General features: G+C 34.6%; 1 protein-coding gene across 1 annotated transcript; it reads left to right on the top strand.

Moving 5' to 3' along the window:
• The first annotated feature begins 264 nt into the window (after window positions 1–264).
• Mitofilin (inner membrane mitochondrial protein mitofilin) lies at window positions 265–18,820 on the top strand. The gene is made up of 13 exons (XM_071599031.1): window positions 265–388; window positions 742–809; window positions 925–1,149; window positions 1,315–1,511; window positions 1,933–2,115; window positions 5,768–5,906; window positions 9,469–9,661; window positions 11,087–11,224; window positions 12,581–12,715; window positions 14,397–14,625; window positions 16,629–16,790; window positions 16,880–17,201; window positions 17,845–18,820. The coding sequence occupies exons 1-13, from the start codon at window positions 344–346 to the stop codon at window positions 18,065–18,067; spliced, it is 2,259 nt and encodes a 752-aa protein (XP_071455132.1). The 5' UTR covers window positions 265–343; the 3' UTR covers window positions 18,068–18,820.
• Window positions 18,821–19,328: the final 508 nt, after the last annotated feature.

Here is a 19,328-nt window from a genome sequence, read left to right as displayed (position 1 = left end):
AATACTACAGATTGGTAATATCGCCAATATTCTTCTTAATCACAAAAATAACTGGAGAACTTGCACCTTCAATCGACGGTACTTTATTTTATCATTTACGTTAGGGAAATCATATACATTACACTTTTCAGGTAAATAAAGTTTAAGGTTAAACCATAATTGCATTTTCGGATCCACGTCACTAGGGTTAAGTTAACAAACTAAATAAAACTGCAGTTATTCCAAATTAACTGCGGCCGCATGTAAAGAACACTTAGGTTGGCAACCATAATAAAGTTTCTTACCTCATTTGTTCGTTACCCAACGTTCTCTGTCACTCGGCAGCCGGTCCAGGCGCCTGGAAATGTATAGTCTATTGATAAAATTTAGGTGTCGTGGGCTAAATCGAGTGAGTTTGAATATTTTTGTGATCATTTATACATATTTCGTTTAGATTGCCCTCACATACCGTGAGACCATGTTTGTGTATTCAATGGACATTACAATATGACTGTTGCTACTAGTAGTCATTAGTATATTAAGTGAAAGTGCTATTTGCTTATAATCTATTCTGTTCACCTTTATTATAATGAGATTGTCATTTTTTGAAAAATTAAATCGTTTTTGATGTGCTATGATAAGTATGGCAAAGTGCTTGAATATTTATTATATTATTGCAAATGTATTTTGCTCTTCCATTCGGGCATAGAACCATTCTTTTCTTACACTGATCAAGCACCTATTTTCATTTTAATATTGCAGGTACCCTTATATAGCCCAAAACGATCTCACACTGTAATCAGAAATAGTTCCACACATGGGGGTAGCGGGTATGTTTAACTTTGTTATTTTTTATATTCATTATTTCGCGTTACTAGTGAAGTGCATTGCAATTCTAATATTATAATTTCTTTAAAATTGGTATAATTATTTCTCATATTATAGGGGAGGTGGAGGTCGAGCATTGCTGTATACAATCGGTGGTCTGACCATTGTGGGTGGTGGTACTTTGGCATATGCAAAGTACGATAACTCCTTTAACCAATGGCTGAGGGAAAATGTGCCTTATTCCGAAGTGGTGTTGGATAATGTTTTAAAAGACAATTACTCTGATAAGGTCCTGGATAAAATCAAAGGTGTCACTCAAGTGGTCAAAGAGAAAACTGTTGAGTAAGTTTGTATCTTAAAGAAAAGGAATTGATTTGATTGTAAATGACAAAATGATTTTGTTGTAGTTTATTGTTCGAGTACTATGAAGTCGTAATAAGGTGATTAATTTTTTGTTTTACAAATGGAGAAACACGTATATGTTTACTATTCAAAATAATTTTACAGCATCACACAGACTTTAGTTGGTGACAAAGACAAGAAAGCAGAGGATAGTCTCCTGAAGAAAAAGCTGGATAGAGAGGCTTCAAAGAAATTAAAGGAAGAAGCGCCTTCTTCGCCTAAAGCTAAAGAATCAGTGGAAGATATTGTTCATGCACCAGCTAAGGCGCCCGAAGTAACAGTATTAAAAGCACCTAGCATAGGTATTCAAGTTTTATTTCCCATTTGGCCATGACTAACCCTAGATTGCTTTTTCTTGTGCACGCTCCATTTATGTTTTTTCCTACCCAATGTTATAGAGACCTTGCCCATCCTTCAAGTTGATTATCCTCACAATCCAACTGGGAATTTTTTTGCTCATACTAGCTCTGAATGTGAAAATACTAACGCTGAAATTCGCTATTTACCCGAACCTTCCGAGACTGACCCTAATCCTGATCCCATTAGTGGTAAGTGTGGCTTAGTGGTGAATTGTTTTGGTTCATTTTAGTCTTTATGTTTTGCATGTACCTTTACTAACCCACTGTCCTTCCAGTCATAGGTTATTGGTATTCGTGTATATTATGCACAGTGAATGAGTATTTTATATGTTCCGTAAGTTAATTATTCTTAACTCACTTACAGTTGAAGGTACAGTACTTCCAAAACCTAGTAAAGAACCTGAAGTGCGGCATCAAGAGCCTATTATTACCGAAAAACAAACGACAACAGTACTTCCAGAAAACTTGAATCAGTTGAAGGCTGAAATTTTAGAAGCATCTTCAGAAGCATTAGCCGCATATACCGAAGCTACAAAAATCCTTGCAAGTAAGTAATATTTATGCTTCCAATTATTCCCAATATATTAAGCAGTTAAACTGGGGCAATATTTCATCAAAGATTAGTCATTATCGTTCATAAATTCAGTAAAACTTTTGTATTAAAGAATTAATGTTCTAGGAATTAAAGTATTTACTTTTTCACATATTATCTGTAATATCGCATTGAATTCCGAAGAATGGCCAATTTATGTTTATAAGTTTTTTACCTAATAATATAAACTTTTTAATTTTTATCCTGGGAGATTAAAAGTTTTTTTTAGCGAAACTGTCAAAATTTAGGCAATCTGAATTTTGTGCTGACTTGCACAACTGATGCTAATTAGTGATGCATTTGTGAAGTAGAACTGAATGAAACCTTTGTGTGAAGTTCAATGTTACCCTTATTCCTTTGAAATTTTTTTATTTCCTGCGTTGTATGTCTTTTACTTTTGTCAATCACCACAATTAGAGAGATTTTAAAGTTATAGGTCCCCTGTAGTTTGATCAGAAGTTATGGTCTGAGACAAATGTGTTTGACATTTATTGAAGTGCCAAAAGCGATATTTAACTCAAATCCAACCTCCTTGTAAATCATTAGTGTTGACACTTTATTTTCACTCTATGGGTTCCTTTTTTTATTACGAGTCTTCCACTTTTTCTGCCATTAGCTTTTTACATTTTCTCTTTTCCCTACACTGTGGACTGTCTGGATGTGATCTAGCACCTCTTTGCCAGAGGGCTGTTAACTGCTAGTCTATATGCCTGTTATTTATATGCCTAATATTTTTTCAGAGTTTTATATTTCTTGAACAGCAGTTTAATATTTTTCATATGAAGCTATCATAGAATATTTTGCTGTGACACTTTGTTCATTTGGAGAAGGCACATGGTAGACTAAATAAAGGGGGTGCCAGAGATTTTGAGAGAATATGATGTAAAGGGACAGGTTTTGCATGTTATAATACCCATGCAATAAAATAACAAAGCAAGTATAATAATAATGGGATTTAATATAATTTCATGGCAAAGTTTGTAGAATAAATAAAGAAAGATGCAAATGAATGTAGGTGCATGTACTTTAAGTATACAATGGTGACTGCAATGCAGTTTCATTAAGGTACTTGCTGCTAGACTAATGCAATTTCCTCTGTAGGGATTTTTTGGAGGTGCATTTCAGGTTGTGATAAGGCTAACATCTTATATGGACTTGGGAAGTTTATTAAAAGTCTTCTTACCAACCTCTCTTGGTGCATTGGCAATTTTTTATATTAATAGGAAAGAGGTGCAAATCATTTGTCTGGTCAAGTAATTAGAGTTAGTAAAATTTTCAGGGAGTGAAACACTATTTTCCCAGACTAATACTATTGTAAATATAATATGTATTCATGGTGGCGGAAGAAGAAGTACATTTAGAGATTCAAATAAAAGACAAGGCGAATGAATAAATTTTCCTGCAAGAATTCTGAAAACTTTTTTTATCTTGAAAATTCTTGCAAATACAGCATCCCAGAAAGGGATGCGTGCAAGTTGTGGATTTAATTCATTGAAATACATAGTAATCATCTAGTATCATAGTTTGCTTTAAACATCCTAATGAAGCAGTGTGTACTGAATTTAATGGCTGATGAGCATATTTTTCCCAGTTGAAAATGAAATCTTCAAAATAAATCCAGGAATTTCATATGCTTAACCTGCTTGAGAGACTGTTTAGCTGTCATATTAAACCATTACATTTTTATTCAGGTGAAAAATTTATCATTTTTGCTTTTCTCTATTAATGTTAATGTTGTTAGCTGCACTTCAAAGTCCTATTTGCCTGCAGAACTAGTTTTCTTTAACATACCAAATGGTTTTGAGTTTCACCTGATAACGCTAATTTAATATATTCGGCATAAAGAATTAGTTGAGGACTATTGACAGAGCTGAGGTAATCAGGCAAGCCATTTATATGTACTAGAAACAATAAAAGTCCCAAAGTGTACCGTTCTGGTACTCCAATATTCACATTGTTATTGCTATTAGATAAACACTGTCGGCCATTATGTTGAATTGACACTTTGGAGCTTCTTTTGTTTGAGTATGATGTGCAGTTCATCTTATACCATGCCTGTTAAGTTTATGAAGTAAGATTTAATGATCAGTAGAATCAAAAGCTTCGAAGAAATCCATGGGTAATTCCACTATCTCCATTTTTTTTCATGCTAATAAGTAATTCATAGCAGTATGCACTGCATATTTAGTGGCTTTGTTGTCTCTAAAATGAACTTGACCGGCAGCTAGAATATTGTTGCCATCAAGAAAGTTAGGCAAGCATTTGCTAAAAATATTGTGAAAATCTTAGCAAATTGTTTTATGGTTGAGTGGGCTGTAGCCGTTAACCTCCTCTGCCTTGCCTTATCTTTTTTAAATTGGCACAACTTTAGAACTCTTAAGAGAGGATATAAATATTCCTAATCTACGAGATTCATTCATTTCATGTAACAGTGTATCTTCTATGAGATCTGTCTGCAATATCATCAACTTCAAGACTTTTTTCATTTTGACCGGTCAGCTCATTTTCCAAACATGGTTCAAGGAATAAAAAATTCTCCCTGTAACAATGGAGGACAATGCTGATGCCACATACTCTCTTTTTGCTTGGGTGTGAAAAATATGATTTATGTAATGGGAGGCAATGGTATCTGGGTCATTACTCAGAATGCTGGAATCATCTTGAAGAACCACGGAGTTATCAATTTTTTGCCCATGAGGCTCAATGAATTTTTCCAGGATACCTTGACTCTGTTATAAGAGTGAATGGTATCTAGAGTGATTGATTTGAATGAAGCATGGTGTAATATAAGGGTAGTTAATGACATCATGGCTGTTCATTGGTTTTTATGGATGAATAAGTGAGAATGGATTTTTGGACTAGGTACTCTAATGCAAGTAAAGTTAATTAAATGATCAATTTTGTCAAGGTATTCATGGCCTATCTTTTTTAATTGTTAGAGAAACATTAATTTTGTATATATCATGTATCATGCATCTTCTTCATGTTAGTTATGTTTTAAGTTGTCTGGCTGTCTGGCTTTTATTTATGCAACATGATCAACTTCACCCACAATGGTAGGATGAAATTGATCTAAGATGTATTTCTCTGTGTAATTTGCTCAAGTATGCGGCAGGCAAAGCCTATCATAAGTATATGCTTTAAAGAAGCTTTTTAGTAATAAAAATCACAAAATACTAAATGTAAACAATGACCCTCCCTGAACAAGTTAAAATCCATGAAGATAGAGCTATGTTTTGTTGAGTCGCTACAAAACAAAGCTGTTAACAAAGCTCAACCTGATATTTGACACTAGAACAAGTCCCTCTTCAATTCTGCCTAACATGCCTATCCCATTTCTACCCCTTCTTTGTTTGCCTAACAATCTCCCCTCTATCGACATCCTATTGCCAAATAAGAAGCTCTGCATTTTGATCTTAATATGAGGTGATCTAATAAAATTAAGGCTGACAAAAATTTAGTACTAAACCATATTTTAATATAAAGTGTTACAAACATTTGTTTGAATGCTTATTTGAATGTTTTCTAGTGAAAATTGGTCATAATATATCTATGCGTTCAGTGAAGGTTAATTTGAAATTTCTTCAATTGAAATATTCATTTTCAGCTCACACAAAGGATGTTTTTTGTGCTATCGAAAATTCCATTGATAGGTGGGATGAGGGGATGTGGAAATCTTTGAAGGAGAAGAGTGAGAAAAGAGATGCAGCCATTAAAAAGGCAGAAGAAAAGAGTGATTTAGCCAGGTTAGTGGCCAAATGATTGCATATGTAGTTTTTTCTTTTAATTTTATTTCTGCTCAATTTTAACTAATTTATTCTTTCTGGGTGAGCATGTGGTAGTCCAGTGCTTGACTTATCAACCTCAGTGTTGATTTCGCATGCCATTGGGCCTATATTAGTCAAGCTCTGCCCTTGTGTATTAAACAAGCCTTCATATTGATTAGTGTGGCATTAGTTTCTTTCTGGATATCAAATTATTGAGGAAGCTACTACTCTCTACTGGACCTCCATTTTGAGTGCCTAGTTTCACAATCTCCTCGTGGTAGATTTTTCAGTGGTGTTCCCATCCCCAGCTAAATGATGTGTGGAGAGTCCTTTAAGTGCACTGCTCTATCTGTTGGTCCGATACCTGTTACCAACTTGTTGATCTATTTGTAATTGTGTCAATAATTTCAGATTTGAATTGCCTACCCTAATAATATGTACAACTACACTAATTACTTGACCTAGGAGTTTAATTCAGTTTGGAAATTTCTGTGTCATTTGAAAACCATGTCACATGAAGAATTTTTCACCAGTATACACTCCAATGCCGTTAGTTGCATAATTTTTAATACTAAATGTAAATAAGACAAAAATCTCATTTTATGAGTGAATACAGTTAACCTGATACATGCAGTGCTTGTATGAATTTAATGTTCTCATTATTAATAGTTAAAGCTGCTAAAAGTAAGATTCATTGGAAAAAAGAAAAGTCACAAACTGATTTATCACAAACATGATAGTGATGTCTAGTGGTGCCTTTTGAAAAATTAATGGATAAGTTCATGACCAATTGCATGCCTACTTACATATTTATACAAGTTAATGGTGGCGGCATTTCATTAATTTCTGTTTTATATGTGTATTTGTCGAGTGATGTTTAAATGTGTGCTCAACATTTTTTCATATTAAATAATTTTATAGCACAAAATAGCAGATTCATTTGCTGTGGGTGCTTTGGTAAGGCATTGAAAGATCGTGTCACGTGTCTCATAAACCTCTTAGTGAATTTCTAGCTTGTGAAAACATTTCTCCATCTTATTAGTTTCAAATTTTTGACAGGTTTTCTATGTCTCAGCGTTCTGTTCTATCTAGGAAATTTCACCTTTCTTACTCAGCTCCTTAAAGTTTTCATTGCACGATTCATTTGTGCCTAATTGTAAAAATACTACCAAATCATTTGGCTCTCACGTTTAATTCTCTGTACATTCCCACGAGTTAATCTTGTACATTTTGCTCTTGGAATCCCCTCTTGTCATGGATATCTTTGGTAAAATGGGAATGCAAGTAAGCCTACCTGCCTTTGATTTCTATTGTACAAGTGGTGCCACTTGACAAGTAGCCAATCAACTATTCCAGCAAACTATACAGGAAGGTCAAGCTAAAACATGGAATATTTATGTCATATGACTACCGAACCTTATAACTGTGGATCCATCTAACTTGGATCAACGTAAGTCAGGGGTAAACTATTATTGTTTCTTGTTATAAATTAGGAACTTAATTTGAAATGCTAAGACTTTCCCAAGTTTTTCGAATAAAATTTAATCCTATATATGCCAAATGTGGGTGTATTATGTTTAGCAAGAGTGAAACAGCCTGTGCAGTGAGCTTGTGTGATCCACGCACAGAATGGAAGCTTTCGGCATTTTGCTAAAAATTGTGAAAATTTGACATTTAAGCAATGAATTACAGTCATAGATTTTATTTCCTGCACAGTGTGTAGCTGCACATTTGTTGTTCTCTTTAAAGTATTCATGGTGAAATCCAGTTCAGACTTAAAAAATTAACCTCTTTCTTTGAATTAAGTGGAAAGTAAAATAGTTTAAAACATTCAAAATGGGTAAATCTTGTGATTTATAGGAGTTCATAACATTCTGGTCTGATTAATTTTTATCAAATATGTTATTCTAAAAAAATAATCTATCAAGAGCAAGTTAGCATGATAATTCAGGGAGTTAATTGCTTCATGGTATATAAATGTTTTTGAACATGTGAACAAATGGGGAGATTTGTACAAACATAAGATAAAATTAAACTTGGTGCTTGATGAAACTGACATTTCAGTCATCCATGTATAGAAGAGGTTGTCAGTGTAATCATTTGCCATGTAAAAATGTTGACCAAGAAACAAAGCAATGGTGCTATTCATTTAATGTTGGAAGTTAGTCTTACGAATTCTCACTCCTGTATGTCTTGTCATCTGAATGCAATATTATCCTTAATTATTTATTATTGGTGTCCCTAAAAAGGTGATCAAATGCAGAGTATGAATGAATGCCTTGCATGGGCATATGTATAGATATTTATTGACCAACATTTAAAGGAGTTTAAGTGATTTTAGAGCTAAATGCTGTACTAAAAATATTAGATCATAGATTTCTGTGGCGTTCACATGAATGACTCTCCATTCTCGGGATGCCATGGCATAGGTTGTTCTTTTGGATAAGAGTTTTGCCTGTGTTCCAATGAGTGTCTTCAGGTCAAAGTTGTCTTCAACCTGAAGTCACTTGTTAGAACATGGCTGAAAATGTTGTCCAAAAAAACAACCTACGCATTGGCATCCTGAGAATGGAGAGTCAGCCGTGCTAAAAAGTTTGGAAATAACTATTTGATATGTGAATTATGCCAAAAAACTTACCACTTTTTGCAAAATTTAAAACAGTGAAAGATGTTTTTGGAAAATTGACAACTGCAAAATTAGGTGACTATTCTGTGGTGAAATAATGATAAACATGGTAGGGGAAGAGAAAAGGTTTTTTGGGAGAAATTCCAATGAAGCTTGGCAAGTTATTGCAGGATAGATACTGAGGGGTAATGGAATGGTAATAGAGAGGAAACTGCTGGGAAAGTGAAATAGAGAGAGGAACAGAATAGGCATTTTTGATGGGATTAAGGAAGGTTGAGGTATGTATAGCTAAATGATGAGATATTGTAATATTTAGTAAGGGGTTGGAAGATGTTTTAGATTATGTTGCCAGGACTTAAAATTACTGCCAATAATAATAATAACAATAATCAATTCAATTTGAATAGGTGAACTCATTTCCTATATTTTTAGAACAGAACATTTTTTTCAGAGGTAGTGACTACATAGCAGATGTACAGCCTGCTTAAAGTTAAAGGTTTGATGCTTACAATAGCATTGGTTCTATAAATTTCAATGGAATAATTAGCCATGTAAATGTTCACCAAATACATTGGTGATCGTTATTATAAGTTTCACTGTTGATAACCCTTTACTTTTGGTTGCTGATATTTGTTTTGAATTCTACCCTAATACTGTTGATGTATTAATAACATTATATTGTTCGATTTTGGGCATGACCTCATACTCTTGTCTTGTATGTATTTTAAAATAACTTTTTGCTCTTGAAGCTAAAACAAAATTTGCCCTAACATTTTAAGATATTCTGAGGAAATAATCATTGTTCCCCGAAGTTATTACTACATTATGATTATTACTCCCAGTGACTTACAAATGCTAATGGTATATTCTAATTATGGCTGTACTAATATGAAATAATTCTTCTTTTTGGTCAAGAGATAAGATAGAAGAACTGCGGGATTCTTTGGTTGGGGTTGTGGGAAATACTGCCCAGAGTTCTCGTGCAGAAGCAAGTAAAACTCTGACATCACTGAATAAGGCTGGCCTGGAGTTTAAGAAGGAGTTGGCTCATGCAACTCTAACAGAGCAGTACAGGGATCGTGTTGAGGCTGCAAGAAAGCAATTTGAGGCAAGTATCTATTATTAATTCTGTGCCAGCTAGTGGAATGCATAATCTTACTGGTAATTCTCAATAATCAATCAGTATAAAAACCATGAACACAGTATTCAACCCGAAGGTCGGTTTGGTAGGTGATGGTAGAGTTCACCCAGTACTAAGCCCGACGGCGTGTGAAATTCTCTAATCAGGGTAGGGGGGCCAGTTCCTTTCCCTGTGCCGGTTATGGTTTCCCAGTAAGATCAGGTACCTGAAAAATCACATAGCTTGGGTGGAGCTGCAGATGCCCAGAGTGCCTTGCCCGGAAATCGAAACCGGACCCCTCCGGTCAGCAGTTCAATGCTCTACCCCCTGGACTATCACAACCTGACTGCTTCCTTTACACAAGGATTAATGTTAATTGAATAGGGTGTTTATTTTAATGATATTATGCTCTAGATAAGTATGTTTATAATATGTAGGTCTTAATGATACTAACATATTATATTAATGTAGAGCAGGAAAGCAAACCATCCTTGAAAACCTGGAATTAATGAGTAAAATCTTGACTTTTGACAATTTTGGTCATTTTATTTTGTCAGAAAATAGACTGGACATTGGAAAAAATTACCTATCTTAATCTTAGTATGAATCGCCAATTAGTGATTCAGAAAAACTAGTGGCTTTCAATGCCTCATATTCTGCAAGAAGGTAAAGAATATGGCATCCCATCTGTGTTTGTTCATTGAAGAAGCATGCATGCAGTTAATTGGGCTAAGTGTCCTGTTTGTATACCTACTGCTGCACCATATACAAGTAGTAATCTGTAGGTACTTACTTCTTCAAGTTATAATTACCGCAGTAGATAAATACTCCATAGTGGGAATGATTTATTTTCTCTAGCACTTAGGTGCCTACTGCTATTCTTCTGCATTATCACTCGCTAGCAATAGTAAAAATACAAATAGGTGTATAGGAAATCATTGACATTTATTTAGATCCTTAAAAAAGTAAAGAAATCCAATGTAGGACTCCAAAACTGCAACAAGGAAATCTCTCTACGGTAAGCAGGATTTGGAGTTTGGTGAGCTATTGGACTTTAGAAACTATTTTTATTAAATCATTATCTACCCATTAATGTCACTGGTGTGGGAGAAAATTAAGAACTATTAGTGTATGTGAATTTTACAATGTCCATTGGATTTCATTGAAAAATAGTGGCAGGGCCAAATCTTGAAAAATGATTGTTTATCCTTGGAATCCTTAAAAAAATCCTTGAATCAAAAATCCTCAAATTGCTGGCCATCCTATTATTCTTTTATTGATTGGACTGAAATTGGAATGTATAGATGAATATCATTTTATACAATAACAATGTTTTTCCCTTCTTAATATTATTTGTGGGTTCTATGTTAAGGCTACCAAACGGATATGTTTACAGCATTTACTTAATTTCAGACAGAGTTTTCAACCCTGCTTCCAGCCCTTAAAGTTGGAGAGAAGAATAAACATGTGACAGCTGATGAATTTGATTTGTTCACATATCACCTGTGCAAAAAGCTAAATTTCTACCAGAAAGAGCTGGCTAAGTTGGAGGTGATTTTATTTATTATTTCTATAAAAGTAAACATAATCTTGACTTCATATCAGATACAGTGGAACCTCGCTTAATGAGTGCCTTGTAGAGTGAGTAATTCGCACAATTAGCAAAAATATTGATTTTGAATATGACTGAATTAATGAGTAACTTTTCGCATAACAAGTGACAAAGAGAGGGGAATTTCCAAATTCATTTCGCACCTGCTACTGCAGTTTGTCTCTTGCACTCGTTCCGCTAACATTTTAGCACTAGTGCTAGTGATCATACGTTTTTCCAAACTTGTGTTCAAACATATTATTGGTGGTTTTTTATGCAAAGTTGAATAATATTTTGTGCATAATTTTAAAATTGACCCTGAAGAAAAATCCGTTGGAAGAATGCCATAAGAGAATAAAAATAACGGTAGAAATGGAAATTAAAATCATTGAAAATCAGGAACAAGGTGTGAGCATGGCTGATCTTGTATGCACATCAACAATTGGTTGACATCAATGATTGGATTGTTCTTCAAGAACATAGACAAGACAGAGGCAATAGATGCTTCACGACCAATAGGCAATGAAAGAACATCTCACGCTGCTATTTTGCACCAATGCAAGCAGCGATTTGAAAATCATACTCTTGCTTGTTTACCATTTAGAAACTTCACTAGCCATCAAGAAGTGTTAAGTCCAAAACAGATGAGATGTGGAGGTCATGGAAAACTTTGGCATTGTACCATGGTAGGAGGCATTAGTCTAATAAGGCATTGGCGATGCAAACCATAAATTTATTTAACGATCATTCTGATTTACCAAATTTTGCAGCATTGGTGAAAACAACTGTCTCAAGATCGATTTCCAGTAAAAAGGAATTAGGTGTGTATCATAAATAACAACTTAATTCGATTTTTTTCTGCTTTTACAAATCGAGTTTACATTCCCGGTTGCTTCATTCCATAATAGAAGAAAAGGTGAACTTGATGCGTGATCCTAAAAAATTGGTGCATAATTTTCTTTGAATAAACCTTGTGCATTCTTAATTTTTTTGGGTATGGAACGCTTTTTTTTTTAAATTAATTTATGTACAAAAAGTTGTTTCACTGAATGAGTGTTTTGCTTTACGAGAAAGGTCATGGAATGGATTATGCTCGTATTATGAGGTTCCACTGTATATGTTCCAAGTGTCAAAGGTGAATTGGGTTCACCGTGTGTTATAGTTAATGTTATCCCAGAAATATTAAACTTTTTATTGCTTAAAGAAGTGTCACTTAAGTTGAATTAAGGTAATTTATTTGGGCAAATTGCTCATGAAGATATCTCTCGGCTATTATTTATCTAAGAGGTAACTTTTGTTTTCATCCTGATGTGCAGACCCTGGGCCGGGATGCCTTGAGTAAGGCTCTTGCTCAGCGTGGAATTGATGTTGACTCTGATCTCAGCAAAGCAAACATTAATGAAGAATTGGATCGCCAGAGGAGGAAACTAGAGTTGCAGTATCAAAATGCTGTGAGTATAATACTAACTGGTTGTTTCGCTTTCATACTGGCTTTCCACTCAGAGGGCCCAAGTGTGAATCCTGGAGGCAGCAGATCTTTTTCAGTGGTATCCTGATCCCTTCTTGAAGTGCTTTGTGGAGAGCACTTTAAGTGACCACGTGGTCCTTCGGATGGGACGTAAACTTTGGACCCCTTGGTGCCTTTTGTTAAGAGTAGTCTAAGGCTAATGCTGGGTTTCTCTCCGCCCTTCCTCCATCCCTATCCATCCCAAATGGTGCAAATGATCATAGCTGTTGTTTGCCTCCCTTAAAACTACTACTACTACTACGACGAGGTATGGGAAAACTGGAGATAGGAATGAAAGTTGGCGAACAATTCAAGTGTTTTTCTGTTAAGTCAGGAAATGTTTCCCTTGGTGTGATATCAGGGTGGGTAACTTCATGAGCACTGTTTTGGTGGCAAAAATCCTTTTCAATATTTGAAACATCAGGAAAAACTAAGATTTCCTTGAAATTACCTTTTCTTTCATGAGTGCGGCACTTCAAATAATTCATTATTTTTAGCTTTTGCTACATTTCCTTGGGTAAAGATTGCCCCTTTCCTTTATTTAATTAAAAAAATTTTGCGAGAATGCCATAATTTTCTCTCATTGTTAATGCAGTGTCAGGTGCCTGTGGCTTAGTTTCTCTCAATGAAAGCAACACCTACCAATTTTTCATATTTTTTCCTTGTGGTTCACTTATTAGGAACAAACACTTCAATTTCTTCATCCACATTTTCATCTTGAACCTCTTGTCTTATGCAAATATATGCTATGCTTTTTTGGGGTTTTTTTTATGTTCCTTCATGGACCTCTAATTTCTCAATGAAGAACTAACTCCTCCCTGCAGCTTCTAAAGACTAACTCACACAGTTTATTTTCCATGTTGTAGGTCCGGTGCTATTTTTCGTGCTTGCTTTGTTTATGGCCTTTAGTATCAGCCAATCAATGTTGAACAGCAGTGCATCACGTGATCTCTCAGTACCGGAATTGTGTTCTTTTGAGATGATTTATTGAAATAGGAGCAGAAATTCATGGACAATGGAACATGTTATGGCACTGACTGAATCATACATGAAGGAAACCTGTTTATATGTGATTTGTGGCCTAAAGTGAAGCACAGATGCAGTGAGGATATTGTTTGAGAATAAGTCAGTGTAATAAAGAAATTTAGTGACAATTTTCCCCTAGATAAATTTAAACTTATCTGGTGGAAAATTGTAACTATTTTTTCTTTATTATGTTTGAAATATACCACATCACACCTGGAATTACTCAACTTATGTCATTGTAAAATGAAAACTGCAAGTTTTAATGGAGTCATATGTTGAAAAATTCATAATTTGATGATTCCCAGTGAAAAACATTATGGTATCTATCATTTGGAAAAGTGCATCAACTTTAAAAATAGTGATTTTTGTTGAAAGTTTTGTTAACTTAGTATTGAACGAGAGTGGGAGCTCATACTCATGAAGAGCAACTCTTGATATTTAAATGCAACTGGAAGGTGCTGTAATTATTTTAAAACTATATCAGTGATTTTACCTTAGCACTGGTGCTGTAGATATTTCCACAACAATTGTAATTACATATGCATTCATTGAGCATTGTGAAATGGAGCACAGAGATAATGTAATTAATGAATTTTCAGGAGACACAGCTTCGTGACTTGCTTTGCAAACAGTGCAAAGAAGAAATGAAAAAAGCTTCCGATGCGCATGCTAAGCATTTAGCTGATGCTGTCACTGCCCGAACGTTAGAACTGGAGAGACGGTACAAGCGTGAGTTGGATGAGAAAGTTACTTCAGAGAAACTGGAATTCAAATCCAAATTGGCATCATATTTGGGCCGGCTGCAAGGTATTGATGCAGCAATGAAAGGTTAGTATTGATTCAGGTAATCCTTCCAACTGGTGTTAGTTAGATGGTCAATGTTCATGTATTTGCTAAATTTTCCTTTGTACCTTAAAGTGAATTGACAATTGATGTCTTGTCATACAAAATAGATGTACATACAATCCCAAATTCCCAATGGATAGTTATGTTTTACTCTTAAGGAGACCACAATTAATGATTGAAAATCAAGGAAAGACACCTGCCTCTTGATGAGAATAATTTTTTAATAGATATCAAAAGAGTCGTAAGATTTTTACAAAATGTAAAAGTGCGGAAATCATTGCAATGAAGCATACACTAAACTCATTGTACATTGTTCATGAAATTTCCTTTAAAAAAGTAATAGGCAAAGTATGTAGTATGTATGTCCTTTTTTTTAATGATGCAGTGGTCAAAGCACTCATGGTAAAATTAATTAAAGGAATCAAGTGAGATCTGAGATACTCTTTATTGTTGGAGTTAATATGATCGAGAAGGCTAATTTAGCAGCCTAACGCTCGCAGCCCCATTTGGTGAAATGAGTGCAGCGCAAAGCTCTAGGCTCAGGTATTGCTTTATCACTTGCTTTCTCTTGTTTTTGTTCCAAATTCTCAAGTGGAGCAGTCAGTTTCTAGCGTCAGGGAAAGGACTCCCTTGGGTTTACATTTGCCAGATGGACCCTTGTATTGAACTCTAAATTTGATAACATGTAAGATTTTCTTTTGACCATCTTCACTCGAGCCTCCTCCTCTGCGATGATGGCTACCACTTTCATAACATAAACATTCCCTGTATTGATTTTTATGCTCCCCCTGTTGTAATGGTGTGAAAAGGTCCAACAGGATTACTATTTCACAATTAATGTAACCTTAATCTTTGTCAGTTTTAGGAGATATCAATGGGTTCAGCTTGAGTAGCTAAGGATAAATAGAATTAATTTGTTCTTGATACATCGGAAATGTTTTCAATGCTTTCTCAAAAGAGATGATTATTCCTTTTGAAAGTGTGTTACTCTGGTCACATTTTTCGTAGAGCAAAGTACATATAATATACAGATCCTGAAAACTTCATGTATCTCCTAAGTACATGCTAAATTATTGATCTAACTTTTTTATATCTAGTATCATGTGAAACCATGCAAAGGGACCAAAATTGTTGAAATTCATGTTTGATCATCTTAGAGCTACCATACATGAAAAAGTTTAAGCTTGTAGATATTTCAACAGAAAGGAAGCTATAATAACTGTCAGTTTTAAATAATAAATATTAATACCATCATCATGTACTGATTCATTCATAAAATCACATCATCAACCCAAATTGCAGCTGGTGTCACGTTTGAGTATGATTATACACTTACAGCTTCTCAGTAACTTTTTCCTTTTATATATTTACATTTGTATATATTGTTACTTTCACTTAAAATGGCAAAATTCTTAGAGCAATAAGTTCATAAATTTTATCAACTGAGAAATTTTGTGGTAAAGTTATAAATTAGCATTTACTTTCACCCACATAACAAAGCCTTGGAGAAACAAATCATTTGGATTAGGAAAATTATTGGAAATAAATTTTGTCTATTTTTTATTGAGTGTACCGTTCACTTACATTTAAAACATACCTACATTTTATAATTTATTATATTAAAGGTTTTAAAAGGAAATTGGTTTAAATACAAGATTTTTAGTTCTGTGATGCCATGTTTACGTTTATTTTTTGATAAAATCTGTGTTAGTCTCTTTTTTCAAACCATTGCAATTCCACCTTTGACAGTGTTTGTATTGGGTTAAAAACCCCCAGTATAACTTACAAGTGTAATACCGGTTGATTCAGGCAGAAAAGCATGTGCATGTTTTTGGCATATCCAATTTTTTCTGGGTGCAAAGGAATTAAGAGAGAGTTGAGATTAGAATGATCAAAATGGCATTTAAAAAGACAATGGTTTTTAACTCAGCACCTTTAAATTATATTATTTTATATATTTTCTAATCATTTTATTCACTCAACAGCTCGTGTAGAAGATGATGAAAATGCACACAGAGCTCAGCTATTATGGACAGCTTGTCAGGCTTTACTTAGAGCCCTGAAAGCAGGACCACCAAGCTCACTTCCATGGGAAGATCGGCTGAAGCCACTCAAGGCTGAAGTTGAAGCTATTCATGCATCAGCTCGTGAGTTCACCTTTATGTAAATTAATTGCAATAGAAAATGAAGGCTTTTATTACAATGGGTAAAAGTAATTCACTCTCCCTCATTTTAGCTAACCATGATGAATTGACAACAACTGTGCTGGCTGGAATCCCTCATCAGGCAATTGCTCGAGGGGTTTATCCAGAAGATGCCCTGAGGGAGCGGTTCTTAAAAGTTGAAAAGGTTGCCCGTAGAGTGGCTCTGGTTGGGGAAAACGGTGCTGCTCTCCCAGTTTTCTTGTTGTCCTTCCTCCAGAGCATGTTGGTGTGGCGTGGTGCTGGTGGTAGTGCCGGAGGTGGTTCCTCCATCTATGGAATTCCAGAAGAGGAGCTGGCAGATAGCCCTGTGGATGTCAGGAAACTAGATACCTATGATGTGCTGGACCGAGCAAGGTTAGAATTGAGGGTGCATTTTTATTCATGCCTCCAGGTCTGATTTTTTTATTACCTAATTGGTGGGGGAACTTCTCTACACATTTGAATTGTAATCTGCTTTTTCATTTTTATTAATGATATCAATCTTTTATCTCATAGTTCCTTGCTCTTACTACTTGTGAAATCTATTCTCTACTCCAAGTCAACACATTAAATCCATTTGCTTTTTTTTGTTTCTTAATTGTTTTAATTGTATTGATAATATTGTTTTTTGGGTACATTATAATCTGGTTTATCTATGTCTAACTTAATTGGCCCTCTCAAGTTATTAACATTATTTTTGTTTATTTCAATGACCTAGGAAATTTGCTCTGATATGGAATGATAGACTTACTTGAGTAATGAATTATTTAACCTATAGACTTAATGTTTTTGTTACAAAATTTTATTCAAACCAACATAGGCCAATTTGATATTTTCTTAAGTATGAGCAGTTAATGTGTTTGTACCTATCATAGGAGAGTCAAACTATTATGGATGTGATAAGAATGGAACCTTTACTATTAAAATAAATTATGGATAATCTAGTTCCCCATGTCATGTTTGTGCCTTAACTAATGAGTGTATCAGGATCCAGATCTGATGGTGTTTGTAATTTCAGATATTGGTTGGAAAGAGGAGACATGGGCCAAGCTTTGCGTTACATGAACTTGCTGAAAGGAGCTCCGAGGGTCGTAGCGCATGACTGGATTGTTGAAGCCAGAGTACTACTTGAGACTAAGCAGGTGGCAGACATCTTATCGGCACATGCATTTGCTTCATCTGGCCACCATGTCTGCCCTCCAAAACCAGAGAAATCAAAGGAGATGAGCAAAGAGAAGTAGTAATTGGTACTGTAGTCCTCCTGAGCGGATATATGGTGGGTTTTGTTGTTATTGGTGCTTCTGTCATGAAGAGCTGTTAAAATATTTTGAAAAACATAATGGGATGATTCAATTGTTTAAATGAAATAATTACTACCTGTTTAGATCTGAGAAAGTTTTTCCAGTAATATTCCAGGCTTTTTATCCTTTTGGATAATGTATTGAAATTGGCTTTTGTTGCTGAATATGTTTCCATTAACAAAATATATGACAACAAAAAATGCCTTTTACATCTTTCCATCTGGCCAACTAACTGATGTTTTAGGGTTACAATTGACCAGCGTTGGGGAATTTTATTGCATACTTGAGTTCTTCTTCACTCAGAATTGTCCACGAGAGTGATGAAAATTGAACATACTACATCATTGAATATTTTTGTTTCCCTTCCACTTGACTTAATTTTTTTATGAATTCAATGTTGGGCAAGTATTTCAAGGACTAAGAATTCGTGCATGACCCCCTTAGTAGAAAGTATGGTGGAAACATGATTACACAATGCGATTTTTGCATGGTCTTAAATGAAAGTGTTGCTATTCATTACCATCGGTTGTTGTTAGATAGTGAGGTTACCAATTAGTTTTTCTTCACTTTTAACTTGACAACTTTCTTAAACAGGCCTTGGGTATTTGAGTGACAGAGGAGTACCAAAATTTTTAGTGTTTAATTATATGAAGCAATATGTATATAGGTGAAAAAATAAAATAATGAGTACAACCTAGGTTTTTATTTATTAATTCTTTTGCTTTTGTCAATAGGTTAATGTTATTTGCTCGTATTAATATTAATTCAATGTTAGGTATGCTTGGGATTTACTAGGTGGACATTGTAAATGGGACTTTATTACACAGTTGGTGCTGAGTTTTTTTTTACTTGGTACTCCAGCTCTAATAATGTACTCAGTTGGAATATTTAAAGTATCCTGAATAACATAAAAAGTGTGCTTCCAAAAAATCACTAGCTGTAAGCATGCTCACTTTGGGCATTGCTAGCTTCTTATATTGTTGGTGAGGATTTTTGTGGGAGTTCCGGTTAGAGTTATTCTTAAAATGGGATAAGAGTCAAAAATCTCACTTTTTACGCATATTTGTAACCAATATTAGTTTGGTTGGATAACCAAGTTATTTGGGAGTATTTACAAAAATCAGTTAGGAACCATATTGTGTGATATTCCCTTAAAAAATTGACCCTTTGCCACAAACTAGTTTGTGAACAATTTTAGCTC

This window comes from Hetaerina americana, unplaced genomic scaffold (assembly GCF_022747635.1).
Source record: "Hetaerina americana unplaced genomic scaffold, ioHetAmer1.1.p SCAF_100, whole genome shotgun sequence".
Lineage (NCBI taxonomy): Eukaryota > Metazoa > Arthropoda > Insecta > Odonata > Calopterygidae > Hetaerina > Hetaerina americana.
Note: the sequence above shows the minus strand (reverse complement) of the source record. Positions and strands in the feature narration are given on the sequence as shown.

What these genes read in the sequence shown, in the direction of transcription:
- Mitofilin (XM_071599031.1), top strand. Translation starts at nt 344, where the DNA reads ATGTATAGTCTATTGATAAAATTTAGGTGTCGTGGGCTAAATCGA. An exon ending in GGTGTCGTGGGCTAAATCGA is followed by an intron (nt 389 to 741) that starts GTGAGTTTGAAT and finishes TTAATATTGCAG; the next exon opens with GTACCCTTATATAGCCCAAA. An exon ending in GATGTGCTGGACCGAGCAAG is followed by an intron (nt 17,202 to 17,844) that starts GTTAGAATTGAG and finishes TTGTAATTTCAG; the next exon opens with ATATTGGTTGGAAAGAGGAG.